This window comes from Aptenodytes forsteri, unplaced genomic scaffold, assembly GCF_000699145.1.
Source record: "Aptenodytes forsteri isolate BGI_AS27 unplaced genomic scaffold, ASM69914v1 Scaffold241, whole genome shotgun sequence".
Taxonomy (NCBI): Eukaryota; Metazoa; Chordata; class Aves; order Sphenisciformes; family Spheniscidae; genus Aptenodytes; species Aptenodytes forsteri.
Window position 1 is genome coordinate 10,127,551 of NW_008795252.1, and position 16,434 is coordinate 10,143,984.

Below are 16,434 nucleotides of genomic sequence, written 5' to 3' on the forward strand. Positions count from 1 at the left end.
AAAGAACCCAAAATAAATCAAAACAAACAACCACCTCATCCCCACCTTCCCCATGAAATTCACCAGAGCTGTATATTCTTTTCACCAGCACCTGGGAACACATAAATGCATTTCTATAACAACTATATAACAGTGTGCATTTTTTCTTAAATCAAAGTACTTAAGAGTCATGGTCTTCTGTTATCAGTGTCCAATATATGAAGTTAATGCATCTACTCACTTTGCAGTTGCATCAGATAGATTAAATGCATATACAAGAGAGAAAACCTTGTGTTTCGTGCACAAGTTAATCTGTAAATGACAGGAATCATGCAGAGCTTTCTATGGGCAACTTATTCCACTAAGAGCCTTCTTACCTTTTACTCTAAGATATCTGATATTGGTTGTACACAATCTTAAGTCAGAGGGAAAAGTATTTATATGTTAAGGCAAATGGACTGAACATCCACTGACAAATTCTGCAACTTGAAGTCCCTGAAGTCCCTCTCAGACATGTAGCCTGTGTGAAATTACAAAGTGGACACTTGTTGGAACCTTTTTATTTGGAGCTCAGTTTCCTGGAGTTCTTCTTTGACTTCTGATTTCAAATTCAAACACTCAAAGCAAAACTCAGTCCATACCCAGGATATTCACGTCACTTCAGAGCACAAGAATAAGTTTTCACATCCTTTCAATGGGAAGTCATTAACAGGCTGAGCCTGTGGTCCCTTCAGAGCCTGATCAATACTGAATTTATAGTCAGGAGGAGTTCTTCCAGTTATTTTTAAAGTGAGTAAAATCAAGTCTCTTAGACTTCCCTAAGATGTTTCAGAGGTTTTTGTAAGTACTGAATAACACTCGGTGGCATATAGACAGTCTCAGGCCTATTAAAGAAAACGCTGCACTTGCACAGGCAGGGGATATCATGACTCTCATCTGGTGTGCACATAAAAGTTTTGATGCACTGGGACCAGAGTGCTTTGCATCTTATACAGCCAAGCCCTAAAGGACTCGTAAGTCACACGACAAAAGTCTGGCTCCCTGTCCTGTAAGTGCAGCTCCAAGCCTGACACTATAAATCACTAGTGGGATCCAGAACCTGTTCTTTCCTGACACATTAGTAATTTTTATTGTGTCTCTGACTGATTTCAGAAGCAGTTTCTTACTTATGCCTTCAAAATAAACAACAGAAATAATTAAATAAATGAAGTTTCTCAACGTTTTCAAAGGAAATAATTCAAGCTCCCCAGTTAAGTCTAAATATACCAATGTATATACTCATGATATTGAATTGCAAAAACTATTTTTCAGAAGGTAATACTGAAATATTGCTACTCTTTATTTGTTAATATGTATCTGAAAAATATGACTCTGATAACTTATACTGTTATATTAAAGTATCAGTAGCGGAAAACTTTTCAGCCTATATTGGTCACAACAGAAATACACTAGGAACACTTGCAAAAAATCACTTTAGGGATTTTTTTGTTGATTCAGATACACAAAAATAGATCACCTCACTTTCAAGTTGCTTGTATACTTTTAAACACATTATGTTGGAGAAACTCTGTAGGAGCAAAAAAATCTTGTAGAAAAATGTAGTTCTTTCCCATTCAAGCTTATTTAATAGAAAATAATTATAAAAAATTTCACCTATGAGTTTTCTCTGTTTAGTATGTTGTCTGATAAAATAGTTCATACAAGAAAAAAATTACCACAAAAACTGTACGGTGTACCCTACAATAAAAAACCACCACTTTTTTCCCCATGAAGAACTATATGATTTTATATTCACAATTTTCCAAGTAAAGCCAACTTTCAAGGTCTTGCAACAGAAATCTTGTTCTCTCTGCACAGCTCTTCTTACGAGAGGAATAAACCCCATGAAAGTACGCTTACTAACATATGACCTAGAGTACACAAAGCTGAAGGCCACCAGAACTCTGGATGCCCGACTCTTGTTGAGAAGCGTCTAACACTGCCGTCTAAATAAATTCAGCAAATACATCTCTCCATTCTTTTGAACTCTTCAATTCTACTTCCATTCTGTTTTAACTAAGGTATGACCACTCTGCTGAAGAGGCTGTACTATAGCCTAATACTCATTGCTGTAGCAACTTTCTCTTCGGTTAGAATTTTCTTTTGTTAAGATGGAGTGGAAAAGCTTTGCCCTGACTCTCATTTCTGCTCCTGTCCTACAGCACAATACCGTATGTCCACTCTGGTCTTATTTAATTAACAAAGTATATTTCAATTGTTTCCAAACATTTCTTTCCATATCCCATAAGGCCTCTTAATCATAAATTTTGCTTTAATCCTAAATCTTCCACATTCTCTAAACAAGCATTCTAGTAAAGTACGCCCAGTGACTTTTCAATTAATGAGTAATTATTATTATGTAGATGTTAGCTACAGTCATCACAAAGTCATAGTAAAATATGCTACCATCAACTAGTCCATGTTCCTTCCTGCCCCTCTTTTATGCAAAACTACATCTTGTGCTCTGATACAATTCCAGTAAGGAATGTGTACATAGGGAACATTTTGAGATACTTGAGAAGGATCTGGATTGAAGTCTGCAGAAGGCAATGGAAGTAGTAAAAATAATCCTCTACATTGGTCCTGTAGTCGGATTAAAACTTTTAAGTTTGCACATTGTACACTGAAGTCAAAAGGGTAACGTCAAGATGCATAAATTCATGGAAAGTATTAGACAGCAAAAGCAGGGCACTACAGAAAGCCTGAGACCCTAGAATCTACTTAACAAGGAAATTCACTACCAACCTTTCATCTGGTACTCATCCATACTGGAAAAGAGGTTTTGTTTCATTTTCTAATCTAGTAAGCAATTATGCAGCAGCTATTCTTTTCGATGGCTATTTCTTGACTGTATAAATCATACTGTTTATCATAAATCAACACTGCCAAGAATTGATTGCATTCTAAGCATAGTATAATGACAGTGACTATATTCGAAATCAGAGACCGGATGACTTCACTGCTCTCCACTTTGTCTGATGTCGTTTTGTAATCCATATGAATTCAGTGTTTTAATTGGATCTATGTAATTTTTAGGATTGACAAAGACACCTTTCCATGAGGGAAGGCTTGAATGTCATACACATCTGACTGGTAAACACACACATTCACACATCATAGGCTGAAATCCTGCACCCCCAGGTGAAAACACGTTCTCCCTTGCTTTAAGTAAGAGCTAAACACAATGTGGCTCCCGAAGTTTTAGTTAATTTTAATATTTTTTATAGTTTTTCCCTTAAGGTATACATGAATATAGGCCACACTGGCTTAGAAATTTGCTATTATGAGAACATTAAGATGAAGTAACAAAAGATACAAAATTAATACAAACAAGACAAAGCAGTAAGGATGCAGAATAAATAATCTTAGAAATTCTATTATGAGAACGTAAAGATGAAGTAACAAAAGATACAAAATTACAAGACAAAGCAGTAAGGATGCAGAATAAATAATGCAGAATAAAACTCTGAACTCTGTGAACTAAGACACAGCCATCTACAGCCATATCAGACCAAATAAGAGCATCCATATGGGAATTAACAAGAGACTGAGATTGATGCTGCTGTCACATAGCTCCCAGTTTCTTAATTTATTATGACAGTCTGAGAATCTAACTTCATAGCTGACAGCGACCAAGATTTATTCCACACTTTTGATTATTTCCCCATACCTAACAAAAAACCTTAGGCCTACGCTGATTTATACTCTCACTCGTTTTGGTACTTCTCAGATCACATTGGCTTAAGAAAGCAAACATATGGCAAATTAACATGTAAAGAAAGTTAGGTCTCATTTGAACTCAAAAGATTCATGTGGGGTGACTAAACATTAGAGTACTTCTGAAGGGGAAAACTTTCAGATACAGAAATAGAAAAAGCAGGATAAGAAAAGCAGCGTGTTCAGCTCCTAGCTTCAGAGAGAGCTGCATATCAGAGGCCTTTCCATCAATCACAATGAGAATTCCATCTTTTTATTGGATTTCCAGAGTGAAAAGGGATGTATCTTCAAAATTAGTCTCCAATTTTGGGCCCTAAACTTCTGAGAGGAACAATCCTATTTTCAAAGACGTTGATTAACTGAAGTCCATGGGACTGCACCCGTGAAAAAACAGGGAGCAGTTTGTCTCAGCTACAGTAAATATATACTTTAGGATGAGGACAGTCACGCACACACAATTTCTCTCTAGTGACTCCAAGGTGAGTACAGATAGATGGCTTGTATGCAGACATTTACACTCCATCAGATGAAGCACAGCCTAGGACATTTAAAGTAAGTGATTCTTAATTTGAGGGCTTCATATGCTTTATAGAAATGTAGGCCTTGACTTCTTGGTTGTTAAATGTTTTTCAAATTTGTATGCGAACACTATGATAACGATTCTCATCCGTCCATCATGGAACCTGCCATCAAGAGAGGAGGCTGCAATGGCTCTGGAAATTTCTACAGTTACCAGGTGCCATAAAACTAAATCTGAGGTTTAGAAGAGGAAGATCATCAGAACTAACATATTACAAACCCATCTCGAGAGAGAGATTTAACTTATTTCTATGATTGTCTGCTACCACTTGCACCATGAAGACTCTCACAAGATGCGGGCAACCAAGTAACAAAAGTAAACACATATATACAGAAGTTGTATGTAAACATCTAATACAGAATTGTCTATAGAACATTTACTTATCATCCTAGCTATTCATATTTGCTCAGCACCTAGTCATCAGTTAGCGGAAGGCATTGTGGAATAGTAGTACATGTTACAAAATCTGATGCATGCCACTGTACCACAAAGACTGGATACTTTAAATTGCTGTGATGAATCCCAGCTGTTATCATTCATCTAATGTATAGACCAAGCAAGGCTGATAAAAGATCTGAAAACAGTAATACAGTAAAAATTAGTTCACTGAAGAAACATATCAGAAAGTAACTTTGTCATTTAGCTTGCATCTGAAAAACAAAGAACTTCAAAAAATGCACCCAAGTTTTTCATCCTGAAAGAATGCATTCATCACTAAAATCCAGTTAGTTGTGCAATTTGCAGCGTGGATTTTTGTGTATGCACCCACTGCAGCTTGTCTGGGGGAGGTTCAGTAGCTTAATACCTCTGGGTCCCCATTTGCAGGGGTCCTCCAATCCCAAGGTTCTTACTATGCTCCAAGGACCCAATCACTGCCAGTCATCATTTGCAGAAATACAGAATACATAAAGGTTTAAAACATACAGATACATCTATTGTTAAAACTTGCATTTCAACACTTTTCATCCTGTCTGTATATATATATTATATAGGGCCCCATTCCCATCTTGTGCCTGGGTCCCTCACATTTAGAACAGATCCCCGCTACTCAACCACTGAGCCCTGATTTGGGAGTCTGCCCTCCTTCTCTTAAGACATGAAACAACTGCCAAATCCTGAAGTTCTGCTCAAGCAAAACTCTCACTGGAATCACTGGAAATGAGTAAGAACTTCAAGATTTAGATTAATAACTTCTCTACAAAAATACCATAATTTTGCATGTGTTTTAATAAAAATGAAGAGCTATGAAAAGAAGGCTATTGGGTTTATTCAACCCTCTTCCTGCCAAGTCTGCCAAGGAGCTTAAGATTAGCAACCATGAAAATCTGGAAGAGAGTTTATGACTGATAATATTATTAGAGGCCCTGCTGATGTGCTAGAGGAGGACAATACTTAACTGTCGGCTCACCTAATAGTCTCCTGGAATTAGGAAAGAAAGGCAAGGAAAACTGGAAGACAGCCAAGAAAATGGACCATTTTTCAGCTTCTCTTTAAAATATCTGTTTTTATGAAACTAAAAACAACTTTCCAAAAGCTGTTTAGTTTTATATTAAAAATGTTCACGTTAAAAAAAAAAATCTATTTGAACTGTTGGGAAACATAAAGAAAAATAAACATCAGTAATAGAAGCATTCATTTGGAGTTCAAGCAAGCAACACATTGTGCACAGCTGCCTGGAGAAGAAGAAAAATAAAGCTAAATTAAAAGGAAGACATTGGTCTCTTTAATCATACCAGTGATTATGCAATCCTAAATGAGTTATGTACCACTTCTTGACATTTTACATCTGGGAGCTTTAGAAATGATTTCTCATACACTTGCAACTCTCCTCCCCCTTCATGTTGATAGGCAGATTAGGCCATAATCTCCGGTCCCAGTGTATACATTCAGACAAACAGAAGGGTAGGAATAGGTAGATTTTGGGTTCTGTTTTGGGTTTGTTTTGAAAGAAAAACATAGAGCACTGGAACATTCACTGAAAGAGGATGAACGATATGATGTGACATACACACATGTGCGTACTTACTAATGTTCTTTTTGTCATCTGAGTCAGATTGTAGATTACTACTACCCAGTCAGCAATTAGGCCTATACGCCAGGGTTAAAACCTCTCCTCTCTCAAAATAAGCCAACAGATTTTAAAGTAGCACTGCAAGACAGGAACTTGGGTTTAGATCCTAACCTCAGACCTTAGAAGAAAAGAAATTGTGTGATTTCAAACACAAACCTAATTTATATACTGATTTGCGATCCCAAGGCCCATTTTATAACAGGCAGATGTTACTCTGAGGCCTGTGACCACCTGCTCCTGGTTCGCCTCAGAAGTTTCTCCTTTAGCTGCAGGCTCCCAAATGCCTTGCTGCAATTGTTGCTCTGCTCCACCTAGCAGAGCTGGCAGACTAGTATCACTCCTGGAGCAGCTTCAGTTGCTCCGGGGAAAGTGCCACCTCTCCTTTCCCACAGGGGCTTCCATGTGATTTAGTCACTTTGTCACGAAATGCAAAACAGGATCTGGGAACAGACAAATAAAACAGTAGTGTCCATTTTTCAGGCTGGAAAATCAGGCCTTCTGCCCAAAGCACACCTTCAAGATTGTGGACATAACCAGGACTTTGCTATTCAGTTCTTTGCTACTGAATTCACAGCTGACACCGTGCTTGTGTTTTTGTCTACTGTACTGAACGTTCAGCTCTTGCAGAGAGCTCCATGGAATCTATAATGCATATTAGTAAGTGCATTTCTGGCTTGATTTATAATCAGAAGTTCACTCTGTTTCCCAGGACTCTTCTCAATCAGGCACAGGATTAACTGCTGAAGAACCATAAACTATACTGGATCATCAAAACCTACTTCTGTATTTATTTTCAGGAGGTCTGACATACAAGAGAATTGAGATATCATATTATAGATGTCCAAATTTAGTAATTGTTATTTTTCTGTAAGAGAAATGAAAGTTACACAGAATATTCAAAATAAGAGCGTGTAAGCAGGGATTGAGAAGGGTAAGGATTCTATTCTTGGCTATGTTGTAGACATCCAGACATCCTGTGTGAAGACTGAGAAGTAACTTAATCTGTTTGCCCCAGTTCCTCATCTGTAAAACAATGAAAATTATACTTCTTTTCCTTACAGGATTTTCTGGAGACTAATTATTAGAATTTACAAGGTGTTCACATATGTTCCTATATCGCAGCAATTAATACCACAGAAAAACCTATAAATAAAATAAATACGTCTCTGAATACATTGATAAATTTTTTGTCCATGCTCCTTTGTATCTTTTTTGGTGGTTTCTAAGAAGAGTTTACAACCTTCTTGAGCACAGTTACTAATTACAGAAATTATAAAGAGCAGAGGACTTCATGAAACCTATGCTAATCTTTAGAAGAAGGAAGAGTTAAGATGAGTGCAACCTTGAAGCAAGAAGTGTTTTTGTAAAAAAGCAACGCTTACGCCTTATTAAAAAGGGACTGTCACAAATCACAGCTAAGGAGAAAATAAAAAAACCCAACACATAAAACAGAGAGAGATGAGTAGCACTTCATAGCGATTCATATTTATATCTTAATAGATAAGCAAAAGAAAATCATCACTCCATGCAATTCCATTCTTTAACCTGAAATATTTTTCACACCCAGATTTGGTCTGACGAACAGAAAACAATGAGTTGTGTCGATTTTTTAGGAAGAATTCCCTAACTATATGTACACAAATCTCTGCCTCCAGGAAAAAAAGATAGAAGAGCAGAATGTGGAGGAGGTATTACATGGTTTTCTCAAGTAAGAACCAATGACAGTCAGCTTTTGTTGCTACATATTTTTCTTGCATGCTCTTCTTTCCCCGTTTTCTCATGTTCTGATCAGAGATAGGTGAATTCCAGAAGGCTTGGAACAGCTGTAGTATCAGCTGATGTGTGAGCCCTTTGGCAAGGAAATTTTGCAAAGCAAGGCTCTCCACTTTCTGATCCAAATAGTTATGGCACTCTCTTCCACTTTCTATTTTCAGATGCTGAATAAATTTGTAAGACTTAGTCAGGAATACCAGCAAGAACTGCTTTCAGCAAGGTTTCTAGCAAGCTTTTCCTGGATAAATCCCAAGGTTTAGTAATCCATGATAAGCTTCAGAACTCTCTTCTTTGGTGATGCTTCAGACCAATACAGCACATAATACTCTCCCAGGAGCTTACATTTTTATACAGTAGGAGAGAGATTAATGTAAGATAATGGTACTCCATGTGAGAGTCCTTCAGGAGAAAGGAAAAATAATTCAATGCTCTTTCTGAATTTCCCAAGTGGAGTAACCAAACACTATTGCACTACCTCATTCACTTCAGCAGGGATACAAAAACAAAACAGTAAAAATCTTATTCTTCACAGCAGCCTTTTTTGGATTTGATGACTATCGCGTCTTCTTTTTCATCTTCTCTTCCCTAGAAGAATACTATACCATTTCTTTCATTCTTCTGGCATTAGCCATGTTAGACTTCATGATCCTTATGGGTCCCTTCCAACTCGAGATGTTCTATGATTCTATGTTTTCTAGATCACTCAATATTCTCACTGCTCTCTTTTGGCTTCACCCAAGTGCAATGCCCTAAACTGAACAGTCCTCCACCAGCTGAAGCCTTACCACTGCTGAAGGAGCAGAGGGTTTCTTTCAATATGACAATTTCTATCCCAATAGCTTGAAAGTAAACTAAAAAACCCAGGAAATTCTCTTTTACCCTCCTGGGTACATTCTGGAGTCACCATACTGGCAGCTATGCCAAGCTCCCCTGAAATTCTCACTGAAAAGGAAGACAAATGCTCAAGCCTTCTCTATGGCATCCCCATCCATTGTGTATCTCACTTTGTACAACACCCAGGCTTACAACAACCAGGCTCAATCTACCTCCTCTGTTATCTGCTATCTGTCTTACTGAAAGCCTCCAAGAGGACTCAAAGACAGAGTACAAGTATGCTCAACTGCCAAAGAGGCCTCCAATCAATAATGCACTTACACGTATGCAAAAGTCCAGTCTTCTTACTTAATATTAAACCAAGAATGTAAAAAAAAACCTAGGCAAATTAGGAACACCTTTAAGTGTCATACTGAATCAGAGCAGGGAGTATATTTTATATAACCAGTTTTAAAGGCTTAAGTCTTATCCATTGATACTCTGTAGTAAAGATTCACAGATTTTACCAGGTATCTGAGAACAGACTCTGATTTACTACAAATGAGATGGGTAAAGTGTTTGGCACTAATAGGAGGGATGATCAGTTATGCCATAATCTCTCCTAAAGGCAAGAGAGAACAAAAATTGATAGCATGCCTCAACATGTGAAAGACACAAAGAAGCAAAAATCAATTTATCAGTAAGACCATGGAGAAAAAATGATCAAACAGGAAAAACATCTGGACCAGTGAGCTAATTGCTTATAAAAAAAACCCCAGACTGCTATTTCATATATGAGAGGGGAAAACATATTTCACGACTGGTTTCAAATGAAGGATAAAGAAAACCTAATGCATGAGACCAAATATTAGTCTTGCATCCACTGAGCAGAATTTAGAGCAATTTTGAAAAAGAACTACTGCTATTTCAAGTGATTACAGTGCTAAAATAAATTATTTTTAGCCAGACAAGGATCTCATCATAGTTTGAATTCCCTGTGGTGTCATTTCATGTTATATTTGAGAAATTCCTCAATAAAAATGTCAAATAGAAAGCCAGTCGAGCTCCCCTGAGGACAGTTTTGGACCTTTTCCAGTACAAATTTTAGCCATGAATTCTTAACAAAACACCTCCTCCCAACAAATAAATAAATAAGAAATTGCACTTGATTAGAAAGAGAGAAATGTTGAAACAAGAACTCGGGGAAAAAACACTTAAACTGTCAACCGCATCTGGTCTAATTAGTTGTGAATACTCCAGGTCTGTTATTTATAAAGAAGATTGTAGTCATCTTGCTATACTGACGTTACTAGAATGACATCCAGTGAAGGTTTAAAAGGGAACGTAAACCCTGTCAAGAAGAGATGTCTTAAGATTTTGCATAGACTTCAGTCAAGCAAGAGACGCAGAAATCCTGATATAACGGTCCTGTCCATTACAACCTGTCTCCTAGAGGTTCACTAGATGACCTACAGGACTATCAGTGAACTATCATGGGGTTCCATCCCTAGGCCTTCTATCTAAAATCACTAGACAAAGATTTCTGGTGATGTGTGCATGAGAAAATGCAGCCCAAGTCACTGAGAGAGCAATTCAGCTGTCTAACCATCAGAGTCAGATGCCATTTTAGATTCCTTATATTCCTTATGTTATCTCATCTAATAGCCTCCATCTCACACTCCAGATCTACTCCTGTAGATCTCACATCACATCTGCCAGCTCCAGGGTGTCCTCACTGGCATGAGACTCCTATGTTTAGGCAGTCAAATTGCCCCCTAAGAGTTCTTGCTGCCTGGCTCCCCACGTGCTGACAAAATGGACCCCAACAGTAACGCCTGGAAGGCCAAAGGATGGGGGAGAAGTAGGAATAGTGTAGTCTAACGTTGGGTCACTCCTAGCCAATCTTCTATCCAAGCACATACACATCCATGCTGCTGTATGAGAAGACGGTTCAGGCAGGGTTTTCAAAATCAACCTACCACAAGTTTTATAGGCTCATCTACAAATTCTATGGAAATGACAGAATTCTATACAAGATCCACTACAGCCCTACTTAATGTGTATACAGATTTAATTTCAGCATGCTGATCAAACATTACATGCCTTTTCTAAGAGGAACATAAACTTGATATATAGATACAGTACCTAACTAGCAATCTTCATTTTGACAGTTCTGTAAAGTCCTATAGAGGAAGGGGGGGTGGGGGGAGGAATCAGTAAAAGAATGCATTGAAAAGTGAAAAACATTGTCACTAATCTTATGAAGAGTTCTTTGTCTCCTTATAATCCATGAAAAATAAGTGGTTTCTCAAAAAGCGAGAACAGGTGGAAACCAGTGGACTCATCAAAACTTTAATTCTTTTCAATACCTAATTTCCTCATGGGGAAAAAAAAAAATATCTTTGGAATAAATTAACCAAGTTTTACATGCTGGGAAAATATTCCAAAAGGTTACAGAAATACTAATTTAATCATGTGCAAATACAAGGTTTGTTTTTGATTTGAGACCTCACTGCATCCTCTTAAAAACAGCCAACTGCATTTACACATTTCTGGTAGCATAAGTGAAGGGAAATACCACTAGTCCAGAAGGGAAAAGCTTAGAACGTCCCACTTTTCAAAACTGATGCTGTGCTAATGGGCACAAACAGGCTATCCCAGCAGTCAGTATGACCGGTAACGGCAGCAGCCAGCTAGAGACCAAATGATGACAGAAAAATGAAGTTCTCTCTTTTCTAGCAATGGTGTCCCAAACCTGAGTTATCACGCAACAGGCAGCCATAGCAAGTTTTGCATGGCCACTGTCAGGATTAAAAACTTCAGTCTGAGACCTTACAACCAGACACTTTCGTCCTCAGCAAACTCACTGAAATTTTAAAGGCAGAAAGAGGAATGTGCCTTGATTCCCTTTTCAGTGCCTCTAAATAAAAGCAGTTATTTTACTGAGACATATCAAAGACCATTCATTAGTTGCAAATATTCAATCTGCATTTGTGGAATAGAAAATTCCCCAGTCCGTGTTCCCAAAATTAGAAAAGCAATTGTGACCTCTTTTAGTGTCCTAAAGTTGCACACTGGGAGAAAGGGAGCCCTTTGTTATTATTCCCACTCATCTGTTCACTGAACCTCTTCTAGAAGCAACATGGTTCCAAACATTTTTGGGGTAACACAAAAAGTCAGCTCAGAGTAGACCATGGGTATGGGCAGACACCAATTCTAAAAAACCGGAAAGATCTCTTGGCAAGCTTTGGATCAATACTTTCAACCGTAGCCACTTGTTAAGCACAATGGTTTATATTATCGTAGGCCTTTTTTTTTCCCCAAAAAACCAAGTGGCCAAAATTAATGAAAAGAAAATTAGAAATTTGGCTATCTCTGTAGATCCAGCCTGTATGTTTCATGACCAGAGAGCAACAACACAGACAGCAGGGGTCCAAAAAAATCCCACAGATCTCCTGAAGGGTTCATCCTTTATCAGGTCACTCCTTTTGCTGTTCGTACTTGCAAACCTACTTTTCCCTACTACTATGGGAATCATTTGGAAACAAAGTTGAAAATAGCAAGCTGTTTGAAACAACGCACATGCACAGTTATTTGAATTCCAAATAGTTGAACTATTTGATTATGTTTGTGTCCTGTTTCATTAAGAGATATTTATGCACATTAGTATAAATAGAGTTTTTCTTTCTTTTTTAAATGCATGTCTGGCTGCTCTTTGTATAAGAAATACCTCTTGCACAATTAATCATTTGACCACCTCAGGCTGAGGCGAATAAATCTATTTAGTCTGTTCTATAACAAATAAAATTTGGAAGTTTGAGTCAAAAGCCTGTCAATGGTCAGGATATATAATCCATCTGAACAAATATTACTCAGTTTGAAAATGAACCCAGTAGGAAATACATCTACTGAAAGGCTAACCAAATCCTTGCTCAGAAATTCTAGTTGTTCCATAGCTTCAGTGAGTGCAGACTGGTGTTACTGGACTATATTATTTCTGGTTCATTACCTGATTTCTTGACTTTTATTGCAAAGAATCTCAGTTTTTACCAAAGTAAAGGTGCTGCATGACACAGAAAAAATACCCCTTTTCTGCACTGTTTTATAAACAAAGCTTTGAAATGAATTTGGGACTGTACCAAACACTGGTCATTGCATTTATATTGGGAATATTAGGAAAGATAGTCCCTAGGCACTAGGATTTAGCTAAAATGACTACCAAGTAAGCAGGTATGGGAAACTGGATATAGCAGTCAAAGTTCATTTCCAGGTAATTGGTGTGAAGAAATTTCAAAACAAAACATATGTTTTTTAGCTTATAGGATAAACCCAACCTATTTAAACCAGAGCAATGGACATGAATCAAAAAACAGATCCCAAAATCCTCAGACTGCTGAAGCAATTAAGATCCTGCTCTGTACATGGCTGTGTCCCTCCCCTTTGTAAACAGCTATTACTGATAACTGTTTCTTTGCCCTGTTTTATTGTCCAAGTATTCCTTCATCGCACTTGCACTTTTGACATTCTGTAATTTCTGTTCATACAGCATATCCTAGAACTATGTTACCCTAAAAGGGAAAAAAGGGGAGGGGGAGCTTTAAAGATATGACTGGAATTACAAAAGTTGGAAGAAACAGACAAAATATATTTAAGTAGATGGGACAGATTACTTTTCTTAAAAAAGAAGCCCAAACATCCGGCACAGGCTTTGGAGGTCAGGGGGAGGGGTTAGCAATATTAAAGATGGACAAACTGATTTGAGTATGTTACGATTAAGAGTACCAACTTTAAGGGTCTGGTCTAAACCACACTGGAGTCAATGGACAGGTTCGAACTTACTCAGTGTGATCTGGATCAAGTCTTTACTGAAAACATACCAGATGACAAAATGCAGCAAGCAGATCAGGCCTTCTTACCACAGCCATGAAACAAAACTTTCTTGCCAGCATTCACTACTTACCAAGACAGTTGTGGCCATCATGGGCTAACATGAACCCATCATAGCATGTACACCTGTAGTTGCCTGGAATGTTGATACACTCGTGGACACAACCCCCATTGTAGAAGTCATTCTCACACTCGTCAATATCTAAAACACAAGAGAAGGAAAAAGAAGCTTTTGTAAAAAGAGAGTACTAAGAATACCAAAAAATTTCTCCAACCAAGCATGATCTTTGAATATATGCATGTTCCTAATCTTTCTATATACTCATACTGCATATTTCATCCAACGGATGGCTCAGGGAATTACTGATTGAATATATCAGGGTCATATATGACTGAAAAACAGCAAGCCAATGTATAGAACACTCCTTCCCAAAAGAATTGTAGTATCATCACAGTAAACAATGATATGTTGTCAAAAATTAAAAAGAAACACCTGATTTCAGTACATTTTTTAGACTTAAATTGTAGGTTTTGGGTTTTGTCTTTAAAATAATCAAGCAGACAATGAGTTAAACCTTTGTAGTAACAAACAACTCTCTGAAACATGCTATTAGTATAGCATGAGAAAAGTATGCCTTGTTTAACAAAAAATTGTCTTCTCAGAACAAGGAAGATCTCGTATATTCCTGATAATACATAAGGCTGTAGTTCTGTACAATAAACCTTGAAAAACACCATTTCTGAAATAGCTGTCACAGTCCACCGAGCTCTATGAAGTTACTATTGATAACTTGGTACAGTTCTGTCTCTTCCCCTTCCCCCACAAAATAAGCCCTATTATCATTTTCTGTATTAATTCACGTATGGCAACAAGTCGTCCAACGTTTTATTCTTAGAAGGTATGCTAGAATTGTTTTTAGTTACGTTTTGTACACTGGCCGGTATCTGAAAGAGTACCATGAATGAGAAGAGAGATGCATTCTGCTTCAACTACAAACAATCCTGTTATGATCTTCCCTCCCTCATATAAAAATAACTTCTTCACTCATTCCAGAAAGTGCAAACTTTCTTCTTTTTACAGATTGTACCTTAGCTCATATGTGGAACGTCAGCATCACAGTCACTGCTGTGAATCATTCAGTGGTGCACACTAACCAACTAAAAATACACGAATAATCATAGACAGCCTCATAGCTTGATAACTATCAGCTCTAAATCTGTGGTGCGCTAGACCAAAAACCCCAGCTACTGCCCCTAAGTTAGTGCATGATAAACGGATAAAGTCATCTTTTTCGAAAATCACCTGGTAGTACACCAGAACTATACAGTGCATGATAAATGGATAAAGTAATCTTTTTAGAAAATCACCTGGTAGTACACCAGAACTATCCTGGCTGTATATTTCAAATGTGCCTTCCATTGCAGAGGTGGTTGAAATATTTCTGTATTAGGTTCATGTGCACAATTTTTATTTTTTTTTTTAACTTTTAAAAGTACTCCAGGGAAAGCTTTGCTACCTGGTATCATACCCAGCTGCAATCCCAAAACAGCAAGGTAGTTTGGTAAAAACAGATTCTTCTGAAAAGCCAGCTCAGACTCAGTCACTCAATGCTTTCAGCATTTCTGGCTCTTGGATTGAGTTCGGCTAGCTTTGTCCCTCCTTGCACAATCCTCTGAGAAGTTTGATCTGTCAGAGCAGGGACAGGATCCCCCCAAGTTTTTTTGCAAGCTTTCCCCCTCAGGTCTGCCCCTCCCAGAAACCTACCTTAAACTCAGAATAGCCCAGGTTTCCATCCACTTCCCTCCAATAGCTCTGAAGCCCTCCTTCTACAATCTCCTCAGCAGGTTGAAATGGGAATTACAAATTTGACTTTATCTGCAAAACCAGTTAGCTTTTTTGTAACTCAGCATTCAGCACCACAAAAATGCAGGAAATAAGAAGCTGGAGAAAGGATCTTCCTAACAAAAATACGACCTGCTGCTTAAAGGTAAACTTCCTAGTCTTTCAACCACCACTCTGTTTCAGAGAGTTCCCATCCTTTACTAATAATTTCCATCCATTAGTTGTACCAAGGGTCAAGTCAGCACAGCCTGTGGATGTGCTCTACCTTCTGGAGTCCAGTATGACAACAAAAAGATACATCTGTGATTTTTCCTGAAAACAATAACCAGCAAGTCAATTACTGCATATTGGACTCATTCCGAACACACCTGCAGCATGGTGGTGCAAAGTCCCTGAGAAGCCACTCTCCTTTATTTACAGCCCAGTGTGCCTGGGTGCATATTGCCAAAGCGTTCCAGTGAGGTTTCCACTTAGCAGGTATTTGCAGCTTCCACAACCATTCATGAATATTACATAGAATCGTAGAATAGTTTGGGTTGGAGCAGGTATTTAGCTTCCACAACCATTCATGAATATTACATAGAATCGTAGAATAGTTTGGGGAAGGGACCTTTAAAGGCCATCTAGTCCAACCCCCCTGCAATGAGCAGGGACATCTTCATCAAGACCAGGTTGCTCAGAGCCCCGTCCAACCTGACCTTGAATGTTTCCAGGGATGGGGCATCCACCACC

The 16,434-nt window shown here is 38.0% G+C and overlaps 1 protein-coding gene across 1 annotated transcript in view; it reads right to left on the bottom strand.

The window, feature by feature from the left end:
* The window catches only part of SCUBE1 (signal peptide, CUB domain and EGF like domain containing 1), a 219,653-nt gene that overhangs the window by 172,297 nt on the left and 30,922 nt on the right, over positions 1-16,434 (bottom strand). Inside the window, exon 3 of the mRNA XM_009279091.2 lies at positions 13,933-14,061. Within this exon, the coding sequence (XP_009277366.1) occupies positions 13,933-14,061 (129 nt within the window). The remainder of the gene's footprint in view (positions 1-13,932; positions 14,062-16,434) is intronic.